This window comes from Trichomycterus rosablanca, chromosome 20, assembly GCF_030014385.1.
Source record: "Trichomycterus rosablanca isolate fTriRos1 chromosome 20, fTriRos1.hap1, whole genome shotgun sequence".
NCBI lineage: Eukaryota > Metazoa > Chordata > Actinopteri > Siluriformes > Trichomycteridae > Trichomycterus > Trichomycterus rosablanca.
Window position 1 is genome coordinate 7,900,364 of NC_086007.1, and position 26,186 is coordinate 7,926,549.

The window sequence follows — 26,186 nt, forward strand, 5'->3', positions numbered from 1 at the left end:
TGATAATGGAAGTACATTTACATATTTTAAACACAAACATAGAACATTTTGTTGTATTTCAAAGCAGCATTTGATGTGTATCTCAAATTATTTATTAAAACGTTAGGAAACACCCAGTAAAAAAAAGCTTATAGGCTTATTAGCTTTGCAGGTACACATTTAGAAGTTAAAAATATACGAGTGTCTAAATCTGCATATCCTGCAATAGAATTCCAATGTTTTTAAAAATTTCCAATTTAAAAAAAAGTCAAACTTGTTTATTTATTGCAATAAGAAACTTCACACTTAAAATAGATTTAATCTTTATTTTGACCAAAACATTCATGTACATAAAGATGCATGACATGTATAGATACTGGAATAATACAACCGACTTATAAAAAATCCTAATGCATATAACATTAAGAGCACTGATTACTACCAAAGAACTTTACAGTACAAAACTAGAGTTACGTACTGTACTCTGACACAAAAATGCATTTTACGCAATGTGCATTAGCACAAATTAACATGCAAAACAATGAGGAATTATACAAAATCTTAAAAACAGGTGGCTGAAACAGTGCTTCCAGACTGACAAAACTATGCACTAAGCCTTTTAGGCTTGTTGAATATCAACATTAGCAATCAGCAGTGCTAAGCGTACATGTCCTCACGGTCAGCGTTGTAGATCTCACCCTCCTGCAGAGAGGCAAAGTTGAGGAAGTGAGAGGGTCTGTGCACCTCATGGTAAAACTCTTTTGGGTTTGAGAGCTGCAAGTCGTATTTCATGTTGGGGTCGTGACGAACACCTAGAATGAAGGAAACAGGAAATAATTAGGGCACCATTTATATATATTATACAGTATATGACCAAACCAAGTGTCAAACATGTGTCACTGAAAAGTAGGGTAAATACAAAATCAATGATGTATACCTTGACATACTATTTAGGACATAGTACATGCTTTAAACAGTGGAGCTCATTTAATTTTTACTTTATTTTGAGCATGTAAAAACATTCAACAAATGATAAACAACAGAATCCTGAGCTAAAATTTGGTCTAAAATTAAAACTGGTCTTCCTTACTTTGACTGTTTACACTAGTCTGCTTTATTAGCCTAATAATTAAAACTCTAATGATTCAATGATCATAATAGCATGTGGCTTGATAAAGATCAATAACAATAAACTTACCCATGAAATTGTAGTTCCAGGAGACTTGCCCAGGCACCATGAAGAACCCGAGGAAGCGATCAGACAGCAGCATCTGTACTCTCTCGTAATGGGACGGCAGGTAACCTTTAGGGTTGTTGCCCTTGTCTGTGTTCTGCCTGCCCCACTCATATCCGCTAGGAGTCAGCTTGTAAGCCGTCAGTGTGCAAGATCCTGGTGTGAAGCTGGTGTGCGAAGGGAAGAGAGGGGGTAAAATAAAATGATGAGTCTAAATAAACTAAAAAAAATATGTAAATGGATTAGTAACTAACTTCTAGAGCTGATTTTACAGTTCAAGTACTTTTCTTCAAGTATGTTTAAAATAATTAAATAAAAGTGGTTTTTGGTCTTAATGCTTGGCATAGGGTAATGGTTTACTACAAATGAATATATTTAATTTAACATACTTCTTCCCCACACACATTTCTTCAAAACTATGTTACTGTTCTAAATACCTTAAATAAAAAAAAACAATTCTACACACTGTAAAGTCACAAAGAAAACACGTCTGTGAAGAATTTGCTGTTAGACCCCCCACAGTATGTAAATTTAAACATTTCAAAAATAACCTTTTGTCTTAAAAATAATAATAGCTCATTTTCAATTGCTGTTTCTTTGGTAGAAAATTTGCAGAAGTATAATGCACGATGTATGTTTCAGAATATCATTGTTAAACTTTATGCACTGACCAGAAACAGTAAACACTGCCTAAACAGGTAAAACTGCCTAACCACAGAATTCAGCCTGACTGGACATAGGGGAAAGTTACAGGCTAAATTCCAAGTCCATTTTTTCTAGTTAGGACTAGTTAAAGATTTCTACATGAGTTTCAACAATAAAAACACACAGAATCCTTTCTGATGTGTACCTGCAGGTGATAATGATGGTCTTCTCTCCATCCCAGGATGGGTTATCTGCCATGACCTTGGCATGTGTGGTGACATCCTGGGGAGACAGCTGAGGAGATTCATTGGGCTGCGTGTGGATCCAACCAAGTGGCTCCATTTCCTACAGAAACATAAACTGAGCATAAGTTCAGGTCCACCAAGCAATCAACACACAAGGTGGAGACGTTTATGGAAAAAGACAGACCTTGAGATATTCATGCTGTGGCAGCTGACCGGGCAAGTGAACAGTTTGATGTGTACCCCACTGCGGCACCATCACGATACATCGAATCTCCTTCACCTGTGGGTTATCTGGAGGACTTGTGCCATACAGATAGCCTGCAATCTATAGACAGACCCAAAGAAGAGAAAATTAAAAAAAAAACGAAAATAGCTGCAGTTATCAATTAAACAAACAAACAAAAAAATTATATAATGATGAAGAACTAGGACTCACTTGAGCTCGCAAGTCAGAGATGCAGATAAATTTCTTCAGCACATTCTTGGGGAGAATGTAAGTATAACCAGTTTCTTTAATGTCATCTGAAGACACGTAGATGTGGTTGGTTCGTAAGTGCAGATTGGCAGCAGAGATTGCCCTGTAAGAAAAGTACAGTAATTCTTAAGTTCTGGTACATAATCGTAAAAGTTTAGTTGGTGATTTTAAATCAGTTATGTCATATAATCAGTGATTGTTGACTAGAGTGGGGGATAAAGGAGAATTCAGAAATACAAAAGGCTTCGTTTAAGAAGCATGGGTGACAGCGGTCTGATGTGCTAGGACTACACCTCTGAGATCCAAGTTCAAATCTCAGCTGTGCTATTCACCAGCTTGGCACTGGATTGGCTGCGTGTCCATAGTGGGAATGACAACGGTTGACCTGAAATGCCTCATTGTCGCTGCAATCAAAGCGTCTGCTGACCAATCAAGACGCATCCTTCTGTGAGACATGAAAGTCTATGGTCTTGCTCGGTTAGAGACAGGAGTGTTAGGAGCATGAGCATGGATTCAATTGGGTATGACTAGAATGATTAAATTCTATGGTTAAAATTTTAAAAAAGCAGCGCAAGGGAGTCTTGAATGTGGGCGTGGGTGCTTGTGTGCATTATAAATAAACTTTTATCTACTGCTGCTTAATGCTTCATCCTGTTGTTGCAACTTATAGTGAGATGCAAAAAATAGCTACAAGTGATTGTGCAACCATTAAACAGGCTGCTAGAGGATGCTAAACAGCGCTTAGCAATAATAAAAAAAGAACATATTCAGGGGTTAAGCCTTACCTGACTCTCCATTCAGTCTTAGAGGAGAAGGTTTGCGTCTCGTAGTTGCTTGTGGTGGAGGTGATGATTTCATCACCATGTTTGTTAACAGTGCGGGTCTGTGTGGCTGTAAGCTGAGACTGCTCTTTAGTCTGCTTCTCAATCTCAGCAATCTGCTGCCTCTGCTGAGAGGGAGCAGAGATCTCCATACCCAGGATGATGTCCCTGATCTCAGACTGCGTCAGAGAGGCCACATTCACACTGGATACGGGGCAAGACAAATTTATTTAACAATTACATCAATTCCAAGTAAGGGTATTTTCCATTTTCCTTCCAGGTGAATCTTTTCCTTACTTGTTCTTTTTGCCATAGTCAGCCAAGATAAGATCTTTAAGCTGCACTTCCACCTTGATCCACTCCTCATCGGTCAGAGTGGGCCAGATGTGGTGTGGCTCTGTGACGGTGGTCTTGTCAGGCTTCAGGATCACCTTAGCACGGTCATTGTTCACATGAAGGGCCCTCAGGATCAAGATGAGACGGGAGAAAGCCTGCACAGAAAACACAATCACATTTTTAAAAGGAATAGAAATGATTGGTGGTTTGTATGTCTAACATTTTACCAGACTAGTAAACAAGGCATGAACAAATCTTACAGTGTACGAGGAAATGGTCTTCAGCCAGTCATCGTACAGATTGAACAGAACCATCTGAGGCTCGGTGGCCTTCAGAATCAGATCTCCAAACTTCTCCACTTTCAGACAAGCCTGGAAGGGCAGCTGCAGCTCAGAGCCTTTGATTACAATGTTGGGGAAATCCAACAAGTGCACCTACAAAAGAAAAAGTAAAAAAAAAGACCCAAACATGTCAATTTATGACCATTGCTATTATAGTCAATAAACAATGCTTGTACAGTAAACTTACCTCAAGAGGATCCAACATGCCCTTTCTGGTCACAATGATCTGCTTGGGCTGCTCTTCAACAGGCAGTGAGCGAATAAGAGCAGCCACTTCTTCAGCAGTTTTCCATTTAGCCAACTAAAATAAAAGAAGACAAAATTAAGTGTGGCTGTCCATTTAAATTTGACTATCTGTCATTAGTCATGTGCTTTCCTAATTTACAAGAAATTTATTCAATGAAATCCAAAAACAGCAATGTTTGCTGAGACGAACAATAGAAATAGCCATTTCTAATCATTTATGCACAAAAAGTAACCATGAAGATCAACTTCTATAAGAAACGTCAGAAGTAAAAATGTGTACCTGTCCCAGACGCTTCTGTCCAGCCCACACAGATGTATGAATGATCTTTAGGAAGAGTTGTCCAGTTCTAGGATTAAAGATGAAAATGGCCCCATTGATTGGTTTCGTTGTCAAGTTGCCCTCAAAGGTCTGCAATAAAACCACAAGTTACAGAGTTTAGGGTACAGATAAAAGAAATAAGTTTTGGTCTTTTCAGTTCTATAGAACTCCCTAATTAGCCAACAAATTAATTTACCTTGTGGATGGTGACTCGGTACACATTGGTGTCATCAACAAACCAAATGATCTGGTTGGAGAAGAGCTCTCCGTAATTTTGTGAGGACAGGTAGGGCTCAGTGGGCTCGGAAGAGTAGAGCTGCAGACCCTTGCGGATGCGCTCCCTTAGCACATACAGGGCAGGATTGGCCTTCATGATTTTAGCCATGGCCTGCTGGATCAGAGGCTTGCTACCAGGGAACCAGTTTCCATAACCACTACAGAGAAAATAGATTACCACCAAATTACATTATATCAAAAACAGCAGTGTCTTATATGTATGAATGCATATAAAGAGATATCATGACTTTAGGAACACTGCAAGTAGTTAGAGCATCAATGCATTTCAGTAAAACACCAACCTGTGCAGATTGTATGCAAGATCAATAGCAATGAGCACCCCAGTGGGAGATGGGTAGATACTCATGTTGTCTGTGGTGTAGTCCAGGAATTTGGCTCTGGCATATCTCTCGATATCGTGAGAGTCATAGTCACCCCATCTTAGCTGAATGTCAATCCAGTACTTCTGAGTAGTGGTGCTGTCCATCACATCCCTGAAGCACGGGAAAAACAACAGATTTAACAAACCTATGACTAACTATACAATCATTAAAAAGCTCTTCCTCAAGGCTCAAACACATACTTGGAGTCTGCAAGCAGTGATGGTCTTGAAACGTTCCATTTGTAAGAGGCGAACAGCAGAATGTCTGCACAGGAGGAGTTCATCTTGTAGGACTTCCTAGGATGAATGGTCTCCTTCTGGACAGTCTCAATCTCCAGAGCATCCAGCTCCTGGTCAAACACCTACACACAACACACATATGCTGATTAAGTAAACGTAGATACACATACATTGGCATACTCTGTAGTTCTGCCTTTAAATGTATTTAGTCTTAAGAGATCATGCTGCAAGTCATACAGAAAAACTATTATGCAATTAAATATATTGGATAATAAAAGAGGGAGCTATTAGCATTTACATCATAAATATGACTAATGCGGGTTACCAAGTAACCCAGTCAAGAAACAAGGGTAAGACTCATACCTGGCACAGATCCATGACAACGCTCTCATGAATCTTCTGCCACAAGTGAGCCCTGAAGATCTGGATCAGGGAGATCTTAAGGGTTGGAATTTTGCCATGCATGAAGATACCAGTCAGATCCAACTGCACCTGGAAACCAACGTACACCTGGAAGAACAACAGACATTAGTGACCAAGAGCAAAAAAGTGAGAACAGAAGGTCTAAAGCAACTACATTTAAATAGTATGCATACATTAGCTCTGTTGATGGTGGGAGACCACCACAGGGTGAATCGTCGATTGGGAATCTGGTTTAGACCAGATCTTTGAGCATTGGTCAGCTTCTTCCATTTCATGGACTCTTCAAAGCCACTGGCCTTTTCCCTGCAAAGAAAAAAATAATCTTCAGTTACCATTAGTCACTTCTTAGCACTACATTCTTATAGCAGTAAATGCTGAATAGGTGCTCTGGTGGCACAGCGGTCTAACACGCTATCATGCCACTGCAGAATCGCGACCAGGTGGCCAGTTGAGCAAACAAGCACAAGTGGCCAGGTTTGAGGGTCGGGGTTGCACAAACAGCAGCGAATTTAACCAGGAATCGGAAATGACAAGTTTGGGAATTAACGGGGTGAAATCCAGTGGTAAAATGCTGATTAAAGCTAGAGATTTCAAATGAAAACACTCTTTACCTCATGGCCCAGTGATTGCGTTTGTATCAAGAACTAATTTACTTATTCATTTTTATTTGGCTAATAAGCCATGCACCTTCAGTGATGTACCTTACAGATCATGCACACATTGTTTCTTGGGAGTTTTGTCAATCCAGTTTCCTCCATAAATGAAGGTCATAAACTAGCACATGTCAGAGAGCAAGCAAAACCCCTTACCAGAAAAGACCTTCCCAGGTGGGGAAGTAAGTTCCTTTGAAAAGAGTGTGCTCCAAAATTCCCTCTACTCCTCCAAGGGCTTGGATCATGTCTGTGCGGTAGTTGTTCAGATTCCACAATTTACCGTCATGTCGTTGGTGAGTCCACCAGAATGGATTCTGCTTTAGCACCTGAGAACACAAATTTCAGATCAGTTAGAAAATATATGAAAAAGTCTGAATACACCCAAAAGCTGAATTGTTCAACAGTGTGTTCAAACCTGGTACTGCTTAAAGTCTGTTCTGACTCTCCATCCCTTGTCATAGGCCAGCGTGTGCCTGTCTTTCTGGAACAGCGTGTTGATACGAGGAATACCTCTGTCCCATGAATCCTCCAGATCCTCAAGTGTCAGACGTCTATACAAAAGTACAACAAACATAAATTAAAAACAGAAGAAAATAAAGTGTCTTTCATTTAAATTGTTTGTGGCAATGATGTACCTGTTCTGGGCGATGGCTTCCTGTCTCTTGAGGGCATATTCAGCCCAAACTCTCTGAGAGTCAATGAACTCACTCTCCCATGGCTGGATGTAGCGATACAGATTAGGAATCAGCTGATCCTCCTCATGACTCATACCAGAGCGGAAATGTGTGATGCCCACATCTGTCTGTTTGGACCACCTAAAGACATACATGTCACATTTTTTATTATTACTCACTACCACTGAAACAACTAAGTCTTAAAAGTAAGATTGTGTTTTAATAAATGACTTACCTCAGGTCAGACTGAGGGATGAGGACGTGACCCATGGACAACATACCCAGACCCCCCAGCTCTTTGGGGGTGTAGAAGACCACAGGTGGGAAACGACTTGGCATTTTGGAGTTCAGACCAATCTTGATACGAGTCTGGATCTTGTTTTCACACTTCACCAATAGGTCCAGCAATTCTTGAGTGTTTACCACAGCCTCTCGGAAATAGGTCATTAGACCAATCAGAGCCGTATTCCATTTGTTTACAATCTGAGGAGAAGTGAAACAAGGAAAACTGTTGAACCAGGTAATATTTGATCAACATTTCATCAGGTGTAAGCATACATAACTACTAGGTAACAAATGCTTTGGTTTTAAAAGCACTGTAATTTCGATTGAAATGGGTTTCCTTTAGATGCAAGATGTGTAGGTCATAATGTAGAATTGCAAATGCATTCAAATTGTGAAAAATACATTAAGGCTCATACAAATATGCTTTATGTTGGGTATGATTTAACTGGTTGCTGCTCAATAGAGTGATTCTCATCATTATGTCAATCATCCATAAACTTTTTACAGCACTATCATAAAGGCTTCTGTATAAAACGCTCATGCGGCTTGAGACATGCCAGAACATGCACCGTGTTTACCATCATACTATGTTTACAGTTGATTAACTTGTTTTGTCATGTTATACATGGAATCATGCATGTGACAAAAAGGTGTGTCCCAAAATCTGGCAACATAATTTATGCTTAGATGCTTAGTATTAATGACAATGTTTTGTTCTTTACTTTTTATTGTTTCATACCTTGGTGAAGGTGGTAGATCCAGAAGCCATGAGAATCTGTCGAACTCTGTTATGGAACCTCTGCATCGATTCATCATCCACTCGCAGGAAACACTGGGCTGTCCTTTCCTTGGTCACCTACAAACACATATATAGAAAGCAGTCGGGCAACCTGATTTAAAATACTATTCAGTGATGCACTTGTAATGATCAGTTTACCAACCAACCTCATTCTGCAGGTTCCACACACCATCCTTGTGTGTAAACTCTTCATAACTGGTGCGGCATTTAGGCAGGATGCGGCACTCAAACCCACACATGTTAAAAAGCAGGTTAGGGTTGTCTTTGCTGTAGACAGATACAAAGCTGTTCTCCCACTGCACAGTGGTCACAGAGCGAGGCAGTCGATTCTTAATGTCCCAAAACACTGCACGGCCCCTTCACAAGTGACAGAGAAATTAATTTTAATACAGACTCCTATACATAAAAAAATACAATTATATACATTTACATTTTCAGCATTTAGCAGACGTTTTTATCCAAAGCGACTTACACAGTGAGCGGTACACAAAGAGCAATTGAGGGTTAAGGGCCTTGCTCAGGGACCCAACAATGGCAACTTGGTGGTGGCGGGGCTTGAACCGGCAACCTTCTGTTTACTAGTCCAGTACCTTAACCACTGAGCTATCACTGGCCCATATATCACATGGCACATATAAAGCATAAATGGGAATGAGTACTTACAGGTTAACATCATGCTTCATCAATCTCATCCTGGCATCTCTGGGCCAGCATTTCTTATTGTTGTAGCCTACAATGTTCTCATTGTTGGGATCAGGGTGCTCAGTGAGATAGCGCTGGATAAGGTCCCTGGCCTCATCAGCAGAAAACCTGAGCAAAAAAAATGCATATTTATAAAATGCATGTATTTCATTTACAGATGTTGATTGTTTTCCACAATTTATTTGAATGTATAAATATTCAGTTATTAATATCAAATGTATTTATTATAATGGCTTTTCTACAAATGTCAGCTTTAGGCATGTGCTGTAATTCACACAAGTAATGCAGTGTTACGTGACACTGACCTGAAGAACATGTGGATACGATCAATGTATCTGCAGTACAGGCGGATTGGGTGGGCACTCTCTGTAGCACTGTCCTGAAAGCTGAGGAAATCATTGGGCATCTGTGGGGGTCCAGCCATTTCACTGGCACGATGCAGACCCAAGACAAGCAAATCCATTACAAGCCCATAGTACTGCACAATGAAGGAGGCAAACTGCAGGCCTCGGATAATGCCATAGGAGTTGGTGTGGTTCATGTCCTACATTAAGGCAATAAAAAGCTAATTAACAGTTTTAAATGAAACAAATAAGTGTACACATGTACTATGCAGTTGTATTTGTAAAATTCTAAAAGCTAACTATTCATATTTGTGGAGACAGCAGACCTTGTAGTTGATGACAACGTTGTTCTTGGCCGTCATGTAATCAGCAATGTTGTGGTCAACAATGAGACGCAACAGCCTATTCAGCAGCGTCAAGTCAATCTTCTCATACATCTTCTCATACCGTGATTCCAGCATGACATTACACTCTCCTTCTGCAGTCTCCCACACATCCTGTAGGTTGTTGATTCCTGAAAAAAACAACAACATTAAATCACTTAAAGAAGAATGCATGTGCAGACCGTTTAAGTTATACCAGCATGTGACCTAGACAAGCAATTGAAGACAGCATAATTCCTCACCTTGGCACCACTTGTAGACAAGCAGCGGCGGAGGTTCTGTGTCAGCCGGTTTGATCCAAGGTGGGAAAAGTCTGCGCTTGTCAGCCTCATACCACAAATACTGGTCCAGGTAAGCGTCAGTGATTTTCTCCAGAGGTTCCACATCATACACAGGCACCAGGTGACTGTACAGGTCCATGAATTCAATGCCCACCTGTAGAGATTCCAAACATCACTATGATACATGGTAGGATCAAGAAAATTGAGTGGACATACTGCTCCATCTATATTGAGCAAGGTGTTGTGTAATTCATCATGTAATTCATGTACTCGCCTCTTTGAAAGCTCTCTGAGTGAGGAGGTGACGCTTGATCCTGGAAAGAGCCTCGTGGGGGTTGTCATACGCCTGCTCAATCAGTCCCAACTCTTCACGCTGGGACTGATTCAACCTCGACTTCACGCTATGACGCAAACAAAAATCAATCAGAATAGTCAATATAAATAGTGCAGGTATAGGTTTTCCATATAAATTGGCTGACAAAACTACAAAAAATAAATAAATACTGACCTGTATGCCTCCTTGAGTCTCTCCAAAGCCAGGATAAGCAGTTTGGTATCGTGCTTGTAGGAGAGAGGAGGGAAAGGAATGGGAGAGAAGCGCCGACTCTCCAGCCAGTGCACTGTGGTGGTATAGATGGCCACTGCCTCTTCTGCAGTGATGTATGGACCATCCTAACAGAACCAAACACACACATTGTTGCATTCTTTTTTCTTACGCCAGGCTAACAGCACTTAAATAAAAGGGTGCATCTGTAACTTTACCTTCAGGTAGTTGTGCTGTCTTTCCTGCTCAGCCTTCAGGTAGAGTCGTGTGAGGCGACCAAGGTTCTTCTTGCAGACAGTTTTGTCCACTGTTGCTCCTCTCCTGATTCTCTCTCGGTTGTAATGCGCAGTGTTGGTCCACCAGTCTGCTTTGGCCTTCACATAGCGCAAGATCATGTTCTCGATAGGAGTAGGAAGGCCTGGCACCTGAAATGTTGACAATGTGTCAGCATATAAAAGTAAACATGTTTGCTCAGTTTTATTAAGAACAATTTCACGTAATAACTTTTAAATCATTTGCAAGTACCTTCCAGGGAATGTTGGCCTTCCAGCACCTCCAGGACTCACTAAGATGCTGCAGAATAGTCCTGGCCTTGTTTTGTTTGATGCCCTCAGGCATCATGTCCAGGATGTCGTGCATTACAGCTGCTCTCAGTTCCAAGTCAAAGTGAGACTCCACACGCTGCTTAGTCACAGTCTTTGCAACTCCCTTCGAGTGTCGACCTAAGAAGAACCAAAGGAGCAAATTTAGAGAAGGCAGCAAACAGTTTATTACAAGTGCTAACTAAATGCTATGATCACAACTTGAGATGTAGTCAATTTTCAAAAGCCCATAAAGCAAAAGTTCATTATTCTTGCACACAATTCCACATGTGCAGATATTAACATGCAGTGAAACTGAACACTTACTTTGGAGAACGGAGTTTGTGATTTAAATGTGCAGTGGTTCAACCAGTAAATATTGTTTATTGTTTATTAGGATTTTAACATCAAGTTTTACACTTTGGTTACATTCATGACAGGAACAGTAGTTATTCATTACACAAGATTCATTAGTTCACAAGTTTTTATATCAAGCAGTGTTTGTAAATATTGTAAATGTATAGAAACATTTTCCTGAAACATTAAAATATGTATAATAAAAGCCGAGGCATGAACACTGTAGGTGGATCTAGTGTGTTTTAAAATCAGTGCTATTTCTCTGTAGAGTTCTTAGCTGTGCCATCAACTGGAATCGAGCATCAGCTATTAGAAACAACATTTAAACCGGCAGCATTTATTAAACAATGATTAACTGTCAAATAACCAGTTAATCGGTTCATCGTTGTCACCATATATATTGTACAATCAACAGCCAACAGTTCTACTAGCCACACAATTAAGTAAAATGTGTCATTTTTAAAAAATGAAATCATGCTTTAAAAACTTACACCAGTACTCAAACAGTAAACAAACAGCACTGATTTACCTTCAAACTGTCTGGCCAGCAAGTTGCCCAGCCATCTCTCCAACAGGGGAGTGATGCCCCTCATGAAAAACAGCCAGACTCTCCATCCTGCAGCCCAGAAGCCACAACCTGGACCCTTTCCAACTGGACCCTGATAAAAACAAAAAAAAATTACATAGAAGGCCTAGCTCTCAATTGTTAATGTATTAAGACATTGTAACATTGCACTGACCGTATTGAAGCGATAGTAAACGAGATGCTTCAAGTCCTTACACATTCTGATCTGCCTCATCAGCTTGTACTTGTAGCGATACATTCCAGTCAGCTGACCAACGTGGGCAAAAATGTACTGCAGCCCATCCGACAACTACAACAAAGAAACAGGAAACGTTAGATAAGTCTCAGAGACAAACTATTTTTTAATACAACAGTATAAATATAAATGTGTTTGTACAGTTTTCTGGTGAGATGTACCTGGAAAGCATCAACGTTGCCCAGTCTGTACTGCACATGGCTATCAACAACCAGTTTGCTTAGACGGAGAACCTCACGGCACAAGTGGAACGCATTCCCAAATCTGGACTTCTTACGTTCCTGTGAAGATAAAACATTAGCATGCATGTTAAAACCATGAATGCCGTTTTTCCTACAGAACATTTTATTATACTGCTAGGGAATCTTAATTGCTTACAGGCAATAAAGCTACACATTGCCAAGACTTAACCTTGCAATCTCTCAAGACAGAACTTTGCACAGTTGCCACCAGAAAAAGGCTCAAGCTACAGATGTTAAGTTGTTTATTTGGCTCATTTTACATTCTTCCATTAAAAGCTGTGCAAATAATCAATCAAATTTTCTTTTCCAAATGTTATTAATTTTTTCTTAAAACAGGTAGCTATGAACTGTCAACTTCTTAAACTAGTTAGAATACTACAGCACATCCACTGCTCACTTACTTTTGTGGTGAGGGTCTTCACAGGCTTCAAGTTAAAGTTGTAGTCCAAGTGCAAGTAATTGAGGTTCTTTCTGTGAATCAGCAGGTTAAGCATGTTGTAACCCTGCCGGCACACTTGAAGCCCCACTTCTACCCAATCTAGCTTGGTGGACTGGAAGAATTTGGTGGCCTTGAAGGAACGGAAAAGGTACCTGAAAGCAGAGGTTGATAAGACGTTTATAAGGTTTAAATACTACAAAAAATATTTTAGAGCTGGACCCCACTACTCACCTCTTCTTCTGTGCTTTAGGTGGTCTATGTTTTAAAGCATTGAGCACATAGTACTTCAACAGTTTCTGGTACGAGACACGTACTTTCACAGGCTGGCCTGCAGGACAGTGTTCACGATACCTACAAAGGGGAGAAAGAAAACAAACAGCAATATTTATTAAAGCCATACATTGCACTCTCTGTGATTTAACTGAGTGAGTCATTTTGTGTGAAGCGCACCAGTTCTTGACCAGTGGAATGTCAATGGCACGGCGTGTTCTTCCTGAGCGCAGGTTGAATGGACGAGGTGCCCAAAGTAACGCAATTCCATTGGCTGTATGGTCAGTATACAGAGGTGTCTCTTTGAGGAAGGGGTCCACATACTCAGGAAGTTCAAACTCCTCATCATCATCAGGAAGTGGCTCCTGGCTCTAAAGACAAAAAAAGCAAAACACAAACTAAAATGTACGAACTTTAGTCATAACCGTAGTCAAAAACATTTTCATCCAGGTTGATGTCACTAAAAAGGTTGAGAAACGCTGATCTAGATCATTTAATCAGTTATTTTGCCAAAGTTGCTAAAATAAGCTTTAGACAGACCAAGTCTGGTTGGTACAGTCTCATTTTCACACTGCAAAATTATTCATAAAGTTATCATGTAATATATTTCATTTTGGGTTTGCAAAAATGAAACATTTATACTTTGATCATCATTGACTTTTGAAATTTTTTTAAAAGTAAAAACTGTACATACTTTATTAAGCATTCAAACTTCAAGTCCCTTGAAGGAATATTTAATTGAAACCACTGTGAGTACTACTGGACTTACTAGTAGTATCAGTTTTGTTACTTACTTTAACTGAGTGCCTGTGAGAGATGGGATTGATAAGAGGGTCGAAGTAGAAGGCCGGCAGATCTGGATCTTCCGTTTTGATGAACACCACATTAGGCTCGTGGTACCTGAGGATAATCATTCATAACTGAGAAGCAAGTATTTAATACGACATGCAACAAATGTACAACTGTGCGTAAGAAAAGTCTGCTTACCAGGTGAGATGCACATGATGAGGAAGATTGTTGTACAGGTAAGGGAAAGCAATTTTGTACTCAGTCCTAATAGGCTGTCTAATGATGATCTTGTTAATGTCATTAAACTCATTCCAATCTTCATCTCTGTAATGACAAAGTTAGTAAGCATAAAGAAGTACACTTGGCAAATCTGACAGAGACTAAATAGCAACGTGACGAATCTAGAATTAAAAATAAGTCCACGTACTGCAGATTGATGTCCCTGACCAGAGGCTCAAATTTGGGTCCTCCAGGAATGGCCATGTTAAGAGCCTTTGAAGTGAAAAAGGCTTTGAGGTCAAACAAATAGAAGTAATTGTAATCCACAAGATCAGTCATCAGCTGATTGGCCAACCGATACAGAGTGGACATCATCGGCAGGGTGAATTGCCAGCGCCTGTATGTGGTTCCATTGACGAACCTGTATGGAAGAAAGAAAAGGTTATTAGAAGGAGAAGTACAAGGCCTGAACACACGAGATCACCACACAAACACTTACTTGGTGGTGTCCTTCAGGGGCTGATGCTCATATAACCATTCAGCCACAGAGCTGTCCTCATCGGGGTCCAGTTCCATCTGAATGGCTTCCAGGGGCTCCACATCAAGGATGTTATCTGCATAGTCCAAGGGAGGCTCTTCGTCATCAAAGGGAGGGAAACGCATGCGCTTGAAGTGTCTTCGATCTCTTTTCTCACGCCGCATCATGATCCACATAGTGCTAGTGTTTAAAAAAAGCAATGAAGCACAGGTTTTAAATTTAGAAGGATGTAACAACAGCACAGTTTAGAACACAGGATTTTTACAACAATTGCAAAAAATTATATATTATAATTATTTTAATTACTTTTAATAATTATAATTATTTTCATTAAAAATTGACACACATTTAGTGCAATTTGCCAGTATTGCATGTAATCGACAAAGCTATTGAAAAGGGGTTAACATTGAAATGAGTTTAGCTGTGCATTTTTAATAAACTAATTTAATTAAACAAGTTTCTTACCCCCACTGTGCGATGTAGACTGGCTCGATAACCCAGGGAATTTCATTGACGAAGGAAATGGCTCCTGTGATGTGGTAAAGCACTGGCACATCTCGGATCTGTTCCCAGGGCATGGGCATGTTCTCAAGTAACTTAAGAACTGCATGAGGCATGTATTTCAGAGCACTACCGACAGAGATTAAAAGAATTACAAAAAACACATACTGCACCTACATGCTACCATGAACACAGTAAACTATATTAAACATTTTCAAGATCCTCACTAAAGCAATTTATTTGGAATAAAAAAACAAGCTGTAACATACCCAAGGTAGACTCTTTTGTCATGACGGAACTTTCTGTTGGTCATGTCTCCGTGATCCCTGATAATTTTGCGCACATGCTCAGGAGGCATGTCCTCTTTCTGAGCATCCACAAAGCCAAATTTCCTCTTCTCCGAGTACCTTTTCGCCTGTAGCTGTTGCCATTTTCGGGCTGTAACATAGTAAGCAATAAACAATGCACACTGTGCTTAAAAACAAGTCTATTTTGTATAGCGATTTTTACAATGGACATTGCCTCAAAGCAACGCCCAAAACCAAAAACCCCTGTTAAGCAAGCCGAGGGCAACAAGTATTCTGTACCCACCTTTTTCCTGCAGTTTCTCCTCAGTCATGAAGTCTGGAACTGGAGCTGGAGGAGGAACACCTGGTGGCAACCCGCCTGGTACTCCTCGGTAAGGGAAGGCAGCTGCCATGGCAGCTTCTGTTGGGCAGAAAATAGTTGGTCAAAATCAGCCAAAAAAATACTAACATTAAAACTTCCATGTAGAGCATTACTATAAAAACTAAATTTTAATTACAATTAATGACAGAATTCTGACAATTATTCACACATACTGACTTTTTTTGAAATACTAATAATAATACATTTCCAACCTTATTATCCACTTTATTATTTCTGTAAATTCCTTACATAAAATAATAAGTGCTGAGACTATTACATTGTGCCTTAGTATAAATACAATAAATGTAAACTTTAGGTCAGCTGTTTTTACAAGAATGAACAGCAGCATGTTTTTTTAAACCTCAATTTCCGTGAGGTGTAAAACTGTTCATAAAGCCTTAGCTCAATGATACAGCTTGCAAGTCACACATGTAAAAAGGGAAAATGTTAATGTATTTACATACATAGTATTGGATTTGGAGAGGCGCACTTTGTAAGATCAATACAATGAACAAGCGTTTAAAACAGGTTCGGCTTAATAACGTGAAAGCAAAAGAACCCATGCTGTTTGACCTGAGTACAGTATACTGTAAATGCAAAAGTATCGCCACTTAAAATGCAGTTCAAAATCCAAACAAGCGTGCAGTATATTTTATGAACTCCTCATTTCTCAAAACTCAAACTCCAATAAAACAACGTATTCACTCAAATGCAACGTAAACTAGCTTATTAAGCAATAGCATGCAAGGCAGTTTGAACCCTATAGCTAGTTAACAAAAAGCCAAGTATATGAATATTGCGCTGAGCCATGCCTAATTTGCACCTCTAATCAAAGAGAAATGTTTTAAAAAAAAATCAACACATTAGAAATTAGTGGATTAAGGTTATTAAGGCGAATGTGTGCAAAGCTAATCGGCTAGTTAGCACAACAGACGTAACAATGTCGTGTTTGTGCTAACTACGCTAACTATGCTAGCTAACTTCGTTAGCTCTTTCTTATTGCACGGTACGTCGAAAAGCAACCACCACTACTATCATTACACTACAAATATTACAAACAGAACAGCACAGTTATTATAGAAACATCTTACTGTGTTCAAACACGATTTATTTCCACTGAATGAGATTCCTTGTCCGTCCTGTGTCTCTGCAGAATGGCGCTCCACTAAACCGCTTCCATCCACACGTTGTTCGTTCAGACCTTCAATTCACGAACACACTGCGCGCACTTCCGAGGCGTAACTGTACAGAGCCACGCTGGGTGTGAAACCAAGTTACGCAAATTACGGAAATCCCGGAAGTTACATCTAAAGCGTGTTTAAAACGGCACTCTAGTCCCTAATCCCTGCACACTGCAAAGGGCACCTTAACAGCAACGCAGCCGCTTTTGTGCACGTTTACTCAGTGCAATGCATTGTGGGATTTCACTGAGGTGTCTTATATTTTGTACTAAATACTTATTAAACCTAAAAAGTGAGCTCTATGTGGATTGGAATCATGGCACTACATTTTAGAGATGAATGTATTGAACAAAATTACTTGTAATAAAAGCATTATACAAGCAAAACCGCCAGTATACCACGATATTTGTATTACAGCAACATTTTATACTCCTCATATACTGATGAGCTAAAACACTATGGCCACCCCCAAACACGTGTATCCCAGCTAACGGAACGTTCCCACAACTTTCACTAACGTTACGTGAAAGTTCTCCTAATGTTATGAGCAAACGTTCTCACAATAACGTTAATAGAACGTTCTATAAACGTTACGTTACCTTGATAAATATTCTGTTCAATGTGTAATGTTATATGAACGTTCTTTTAACGTTTTTGAAAAAAATTTTTTAAAGGAGTATGTGTGTGATATTCTTTAGACGCATATTAGGAAAATGTATATATATATATATATATATATATATATATATATATATATATATATATATACAGTGTATCACAAAAGTGAGTACACCCCTCACATTTCTGCAAATATTTCATTATATCTTTTCATGGGACAACACTATAGAAATAAAACTTGGATATAACTTAGAGTAGTCAGTGTACAACTTGTATAGCAGTGTAGATTTACTGTCTTCTGAAAATAACTCAACACACAGCCATTAATGTCTAAATAACTGGCAACATAAGTGAGTACACCCCACAGTGAACATGTCCAAATTGTGCCCAAAGTGTCAATATTTTGTGTGACCACCATTATTATCCAGCACTGCCTTAACCCTCCTGGGCATGGAATTCACCAGAGCTGCACAGGTTGCTACTGGAATCCTCTTCCACTCCTCCATGATGACATCACGGAGCTGGTGGATGTTAGACACCTTGAACTCCTCCACCTTCCACTTGAGGATGCGCCACAATTGGGTTTAGTCCATCACCTTTACCTTCAGCTTCCTCAGCAAGGCAGTTGTCATCTTGGAGGTTGTGTTTGGGGTCGTTATCCTGTTGGAAAACTGCCATGAGGCCCAGTTTTCGAAGGGAGGGGATCATGCTCTGTTTCAGAATGTCACAGTACATGTTGGAATTCATGTTTCCCTCAATGAACTGCAGCTCCCCAGTGCCAGCAACACTCATGCAGCCCAAGACCATGATGCTACCACCACCATGCTTGACTGTAGGCAAGATACAGTTGTCTTGGTACTTCTCACCAGGGCGCCGCCACACATGCTGGACACCATCTGAGCCAAACAAGTTTATCTTGGTCTCGTCAGACCACAGGGCATTCCAGTAATCCATGTTCTTGGACTGCTTGTCTTCAGCAAACTGTTTGCTGGCTTTCTTGTGCGTCAGCTTCCTTCTGGGATGACGACCATGCAGACCGAGTTGATGCAGTGAGCGGCGTATGGTCTGAGCACTGACAGGCTGACCTCCCACGTCTTCAACCTCTGCAGCAATGCTGGCAGCACTCATGTGTCTATTTTTTAAAGCCAACCTCTGGATATGACGCCGAACACGTGGACTCAACTTCTTTGGTCGACCCTGGCGAAGCCTGTTCCGAGTGGAACCTGTCCTGGAAAACCGCTGTATGACCTTGGCCACCATGCTGTAGCTCAGTTTCAGGGTGTTAGCAATCTTCTTATAGCCCAGGCCATCTTTGTGGAGAGCAACAATTCTATTTCTCACATCCTCAGAGAGTTATTTGCCATGAGGTGCCATGTTGAATATCCAGTGGCCAGTATGAGAGAATTGTACCCAAAACACCAAATTTAACAGCCCTGCTCCCCATTTACACCTGGGACCTTGACACATGACACCAGGGAGGGACAACGACACATTTGGGCACAATTTGGACATGTTCACTGTGGGGTGTACTCACTTATGTTGCCAGCTATTTAGACATTAATGGCTGTGTGTTGAGTTATTTTCAGAAGACAGTAAATCTACACTGCTATACAAGCTGTACACTGACTACTCTAAGTTATATCCAAGTTTCATGTCTATAGTGTTGTCCCATGAAAAGATATAATGAAATATTTGCAGAAATGTGAGGGGTGTACTCACTTTTGTGATACACTGTATATATAGTCAACCGATTTACATCGATTTAAAGAGGTCATAAGAGCACCACTGTAAGACTGAATTCATTGCTTCCTACTGAACAGTTTTGCTTTATATAATATTTTATTTATTAATATATTTAAGATAAACCATTATTTTAATGATTTTATAAAAACTGCATTAAAAACTGTTATCTGTTATATGGGTTATCAGAACCCATCCATACAGGACAAATATTACATTACATATCATTCAGTTAAATGACTTTATAGCCTTTTATTATGTCTATTCTGCACAAACCTCTCTTCTTTACACAGCACGTCAGTCTCCATCTACGGACGGTCGGACACCTCGTTCTGCACATGCGCACAACTTGACTTGATGGTTATTTTAACCAACCGTCTCTGCCTCCACACAGAACTTTAAGCGAAATACAAATGTCGTGTTTTCAGTTCTTTTACTCTGAAACATGAGTCTGCCAAAGTACGTGCTTGTGTACTTCTTTGAAGATGTGTTATTGAGTCATGTGTTATTGAGTCAGTGCTTATTAAAGGTCAAAAGAATCTGACAAAATCTCATCGACGGCTAAACTGTTGTCGTTAACTTACAGTGAGAAATGAAAACAAAACGTTCGTCAAGCGGCGCCCTGCTGAACTTAAACAGTTTATAATAATAAACATGAAAAACTATATTATCTCTGAAATGTTATTAAAAATAAGTGGTCATTGTAGAAAGTCGAAAACAACCCAGGTATCAGCATGAAATGTTTTTTAATTAGTAACTTGGGACGTTAGCTAAACGTTAACATTAGCCTTCTCACTGCATTTTAAATACTTGTTAATGCTTGTTAAGACTGGTGCAATTGCTTAGTTTATAGTGCTGTTATTGTGCTGAACTGCACTATAATAAACTTATGACTTTTAATGATTTTAGGCTTACAGATAATATTACTTAGAAATGAACATAGAGAAGTTTGTAAATGCTTTTAACATCTCTTACGAGACAATTCACTTTTGGTGACAGATCTATACACATATCTGTACACATGAATTAAATGTGGACGTTAACCTGCATGTTACACTTAAAATACTGGAGGTCCAACATTTTCTTTCAAATAATAGGTTATATGTGTGCTTTAAACCACCTAAGCCCACCAACAACCCAGGTAAAACCCTGCATCTGTGCCATTGTGTTTAGTTATTGTAGCATTCTGTTAACTACAGATTTAAAATATGAAATTAAAAACAGGTTTTTTTATTCCAGGAAAATGGCCACATGTCAAGGAGGGCTGCTGAGGTAGAAAGAGTCTCAGTGTATTTTCCTTCATTCACATCAGCACAAAAGGATGGGTTGCCCATATTCAAATTTATAATAGTGGCAACAAGTTTGACATTTAGTACACTGCTCCACAACCAGATTCACATAACGTCAATGTTTTTGTAGCCCATATGCTAAATCAATTGAAGTAAGTGCTAGTTGACTTTTTTATTAAAATATATTGTGTTGAAAATATATTTGTGTAAAAATATATTGTGGAACAACTCGCTTTTTTCAGTTCTGGTGCTGACAATATCTATTCATTCATCCACCTTTGTGCCCACTCGCTTACCTCTGTATGCTTAAAGCCCTGACTGTTATCACATTTTGTTGGGTGTGTTCACCTGAGCTACTTTGCAAAATAGATGTACTGCAGCATAAAAGAAAGAAGTTAAAGAGAGAGACCGTCTGAGGTAAGTCATGTTTTTCAGCAATAAATATTTTGTGCACCATAAAAATTAATGCTGAGATCACAAAAGTTTATATATCTCTTGCAATATACTGACCAACCAAACAACAGATTATCTTTAAAAATAACATTATCTTTGAAAATAATGATACTCTGTCCCTTTAACTCCTGCTTAGGGTCAATATTAATAACTTCAATAGCTTTTTAAATATTCAACAAATTTCTTCAAAACAAGTTGTATTTTATCAAGTGTAACCCACATTACATACTACATCTCTTATACTGACACTTTTACCCTTATTACACAATTAAAAAACAGATTTTTGTTCATAACTTCAATAGCATTTAAAGTATTCAGCATATTGATAACTTCAATAGCTTTTAAAATATTCATCAAATTGCTCCAAAACAAGTTGTATTTTATGAAGTGTAACCCACATTACATACTACAACTTGTATACTGACACTTTTACCATTTATTACATAATAAAAAACAGATTTTTATTAATAACTTTAATAGCATTTAAAGTATTCAGCATATTAATAACTTCAATAGTTTTTAAAATGTTCATCAAATTGTATAAAGAATTGTATTTGGTGATATATAACTGTAAGTTAGTTAACGGTTAGAAGGTGGCAGTAAATACTTAATGACTATATAAGATAATGAGGGTAGAATTACTAAGTGAGTGCTTATGTAACGGGTTGGAAGCATGAATGTGTGTGTGTGTGTGTTGAGAATAATTGTGTAGAGTTAAACGGATTCTCTCTCTGCCTGCAATCTCCTTCATCCAATATATCACAAAAACAGAGGGATTAACATTGTCTTGGATTAACATTATCTGTAGTTATGTTAAAAGTATGTTAAAGTAACATTTAAAACATTAAAAAATGTTTTTGGGTATGTTCTTTAACTTGTATTAAATGTCTTGAGAATATTAAGAAAACTAACAAAAAACTGACAAAATAACGTTGAAGGAACGTTCTAATAAAACATTTATACAACCAAAATGGAATGTTAAGGGAACGTTCAGAGGACCTTATTTAAAATGTTCTTAGAACATTCCAAGACAACGTTCCCAGAACGTTAAATTATGGTTGCAAATGAGGTTTAGGTAACGTGCTATGAACGTTTTCATAACTTTAAAAAAACGTTCTGAGAACATCAAGAAAACTGGACAAAATAACACTGAGGGAACATTCCAATGCAACGTTGCATCAATACCAAATACTTACATCCCCATTATCTTTTCAATTCACACATCACTTTAATCTATCTATAGATAATCGATTTTGCACTGCCGTTGGAAGTACACTGGTTTTAACAAAGACTTCATAATCTGCACTGCCACTTTAAATGCCTAAGTTTTTAATATTGGAACCTCTAGTTTTAAAATTTTCAATGGTCATTTTACTTCTATATTTTCATATTTGTGTCATATATTTGTGCTTTAGTGTGTTTATTCTATTATTATATTCTTCTTTTATTCTAGGTTTATTGTTTAATTAATGTTTAATGTTGCACCATGGGTCAGAGAGTAACGCAATTTCAATCCTCTGTATGTCCTGTACATATTGCAGTTTTGACAATAAAGCAACTTTGACATGACTTTGATGAAGTATTAAGAGAGAGATGTCACATGTACTTTTTGCTACGATGTAGAACGGATGTAGAACGGATGTACTAAAACGGAACGAGAAGCAGCAAAATCAATTCAGTACAAGTGTGGTGGCATGAATACTGAAATTACAAACACTAATCTGAAAAAAACAACATATACTCTAAACAGTAAGAAGTTAAGCTTCAGCACATATTAGTTTTCTTCATTTCTGGAGTGTATGTATAAAATGCACAGAAGCCAAGAAATTATGTTGACAAGGACTGGAAAAAAAGTAACAATAAATTTTGTTTACCTTACCTTTATAGTATAAATAAACATTCTGAAAGTTTGCTCTTGTGTATGTTCCATTAATTAATGTTTAGTTCATGTGTTTTGCCCTTTAGCCATCGTCGGTTGACACATCTTCCTTTCTGTTTCCGTCCAGCTGGCATCCACCTCAAACAGGATGCCACTTTTCTAAAATATAACCATTAAAGGTTACACTTTTCAACAATATTTTATTTACCCACAGACCTGACCTGCTTTACTTTTAGTTTGAGTTTGGACCCTCCCTATATACCTCACATCATTTTAAAAACTACTACAGAGTTTATCTCAATAGTGCAGTAATAACTGCTTAAAATTGTGCTTAGTTTTTAAATATGTACAATGTACAATACAATCATATGTATGCTTGGAAAAATGTATTGCCATTTTTATCATTTACTATAAAATTGAATAAATGTGGGGTGCTCATATCTAACATGCCAACCTAGATGTAGAGAGTTCAATCTCTCAAGTTGAAATCACAGTGTTGCTACCAGCCTAACTGACCATGTCCGGGGGTGTGTGGGGGAACAACTGCTGGCAGGTGAGCTAGTTGGTGACTACAATGGAGCTGGTCCTAGATAGGCTGTCCTCTGCCAGAGAGTGCTGTCTGACACATTGGCCTAAATTCTCCAACAGATGTTGATAACTATGCTATGACCCCGTTTGTCCTGTAGATGGGGGTATTGTGGTCATGAAAGAAACCAATCCCATCATCATAGAAATGTTATTATAATTATCAGGCGATCAGTCATAACTTTTTACAGTTACGAAGTAATCATGCTGTGTTTTACTCCATATATGGGTACTATCATACTGTGGTTCTTTGTCCTTGCACTATAATTGTATGTGATTGTTTTTTAACTCTACTTAATTTATACAAAGTTTAAGGAATTCTACAGAGGCAGGGAACCATCTACAAAAGATGGACATGTCAATGGAGGGAAATAAAGCACGGGTGCCAAGGAATGTATTTAATGTTTTAAGTTTCCTGCAATCTCCAAATCTCCTCTTAAAAGTTTAAAAAGAGGTTTGGCTAATCTGATGTGTATGTGCGTAGTTGGAATGGAAAGGAAAAGAGAGGAAAAGGAAAGGGCAGGAAGCACACTTACTGCACTTCTTCCTTCCAAAGATATGTTGTCCTTGTGTCATGGTTAACTTGTCATTTACAGCAGATGAATTTTTTTCAGCTGGAGTTGCTGCTGCACACTATTTAAAAATCTGACCTTGAGAAATCTTGAGATTAGCTACTGAACACTCACAATACATAGATACAAATTTACACGATGAGCCAACAGTAAATCAAGTGAAACAAAAACTTTAAAATGATATATTACCAAAACATCCTTTAATAAATGCTGTTGTGTATGAAGTGTATAACCAAACCTACATTACACAAACATTTGTCAGGGCTTCCCCTGGCACAGCAGGACACTATGACTGGTGTTTCCTGTTGATGCCCAAAAACATTAATGTCTCAGTCCTGTCACAGGTCATAGGATGTGTGCCTTTCATTTCCTCTTTAACCGGTGCTATATTTTACTGCAACACCCAGTAACATATGAAACAAAAATAGGATCATTCACATACCCCACCCCACAAAGACATGTAGTATTTAAACTCTGTCTAAGATAGACTGTACCTTGAAAACCATGTGTTTAAACTTTATTGTAAAACAATTCATTTATTATACTGTTTCACCATTGGCGCAATGCAGTAACCCAGACTGGATGCCAATCCATCGCAGGGCCGTGGCCATAGCTAATCATGTCTGTATGCAGACACCCAACCGGCTAATAGCACCACTGGTGATTCGAAACCTGGATCCCAGCAATAGTGGGCAAGCACAATTTACCAATGTGTCACTGTACAATAATTCTTTAAAAGCCTCTTTTATCTTTTTCCAAATATTTTTGGATTTTTTCACAGGATCTGGTCCAGTTGTCTGCTGGCACAAATGTTGGCATTCTTTATCTTTTCAGGGAACTCCTGGATCCATGCTGGGTGTGAGCTGTGCCAGTAGGTAGTGTGGGCCTAATCTTTTTATAGCCAGAACTTTGTTGGCGCAGATCAGCTGATCTTTTCTGTTCCTTATGTCCACTATAGGCTGCAAATGGTTTTTTGTGTGTATGTGTGTGTGTGTGTGTGTGTGTGTGTGTGCATTTCTTTTAATTCTTGTATTAGTTTCTGTTATATTGACGACTCCTAATTTTTTTAAATCATTTTCCCATTTGGTTTACTATTATTATAATTATTATTTTGGTTTAGTAGACACTGTGTAGGTTTTTAAATATTGCAGATGTCATGTATAATTAATAAGTGTTCAGATGAATATAATAGCAGGAATCTAATCACTGGAGCTGGGTGTGACATGCTGCTCAGAAACAAACAGGAATGTCAGGGTTACAGGAGTCGGGTTGAAGGTCAGCAGGGATGTTTGTTTAAATGCATTCATGCCCAAATGTCAAACACAGAAGTTCACTGCACCATACTCTACCTCCTTATCACTTCCATCTTCCCTCCCTACATCCAAAAAAATAATTACCTCTATTTTTACTTGGCGTGTATTAAAAGAAAACACAGTAAATCAGTTTATGTGTTTCAAAATGTGTCATGATTGCTTGTGTTTACAAGTTGTACTGCATGTAAAGGGAACACAAAATACCTTTCTCCAGTGTTTACTCCTGGAATGTCTAGGACAGGATGCTGAAGCCTGGAGGAAACCCTGACGGCAAACCCTCAATGTCCAGCAGCTCAGAAAGTGGGAACATTAATTATACAGCAGGACTGGCTTTGGAAAGTGTCCCGGACATCCCACCATATCTCTCACCTCCCCTTATACTCCTCTTATAGAGGAAACTCACTCGAGCTCGCTCCTTGCACCAGGCAACAATACCACTAGAGTGTTGGCTCTCACATTAGCCTTTACTTATTCTTTATTAAAAGTTAAACAATCTTGCACTA

The 26,186-nt window shown here is 38.8% G+C and overlaps 1 protein-coding gene across 2 annotated transcripts; it reads right to left on the reverse strand.

The window, feature by feature from the left end:
* Positions 1–285: 285 nt before the first annotated feature.
* On the reverse strand, positions 286–17,230 carry prpf8 (pre-mRNA processing factor 8). 2 transcript variants are annotated; one of them, XM_063016296.1, is made up of 43 exons: positions 17,145–17,230; positions 15,976–16,092; positions 15,654–15,822; positions 15,349–15,513; positions 14,845–15,063; positions 14,554–14,766; positions 14,325–14,450; positions 14,132–14,237; positions 13,518–13,708; positions 13,299–13,418; positions 13,030–13,219; positions 12,548–12,667; positions 12,306–12,440; positions 12,095–12,224; positions 11,153–11,349; positions 10,846–11,052; positions 10,592–10,755; positions 10,358–10,484; positions 10,045–10,237; positions 9,746–9,933; positions 9,381–9,619; positions 9,037–9,183; positions 8,520–8,730; positions 8,314–8,430; positions 7,525–7,772; positions 7,251–7,430; positions 7,031–7,166; positions 6,772–6,941; positions 6,136–6,265; positions 5,903–6,049; positions 5,501–5,661; positions 5,220–5,411; positions 4,838–5,075; positions 4,603–4,731; positions 4,264–4,377; positions 3,996–4,169; positions 3,697–3,890; positions 3,364–3,603; positions 2,540–2,681; positions 2,288–2,428; positions 2,064–2,203; positions 1,178–1,380; positions 286–791 (listed from the first exon to the last, which is right to left on the reverse strand). In XM_063016296.1, the coding sequence occupies exons 2-43, from the start codon at positions 16,082–16,084 to the stop codon at positions 637–639; spliced, it is 7,017 nt and encodes a 2,338-aa protein (XP_062872366.1). In that variant the 5' UTR covers positions 16,085–16,092; positions 17,145–17,230; the 3' UTR covers positions 286–636. The 2 variants fall into 2 exon arrangements, with proteins under 2 accessions (XP_062872366.1, XP_062872367.1); XM_063016297.1 differs by lacking the exon at positions 286–791 and having other exon boundaries at positions 1,261–1,433.
* Between the last annotated feature and the right edge of the window lie 8,956 nt (positions 17,231–26,186).

Coding starts and splice junctions, on each gene's coding strand:
- prpf8 (XM_063016296.1), bottom strand. CDS start 16,084: ATGGCAGCTGCCTTCCCTTACCGAGGAGTACCAGGCGGGTTGCCACCA. Junction 9,620..9,745: donor ACGTTGTCATCAACTACAAG/GTCTGCTGTCTC, acceptor GCCTTAATGTAG/GACATGAACCACACCAACTC. Junction 7,431..7,524: donor ATCCCTCAGTCTGACCTGAG/GTAAGTCATTTA, acceptor GTATGTCTTTAG/GTGGTCCAAACAGACAGATG.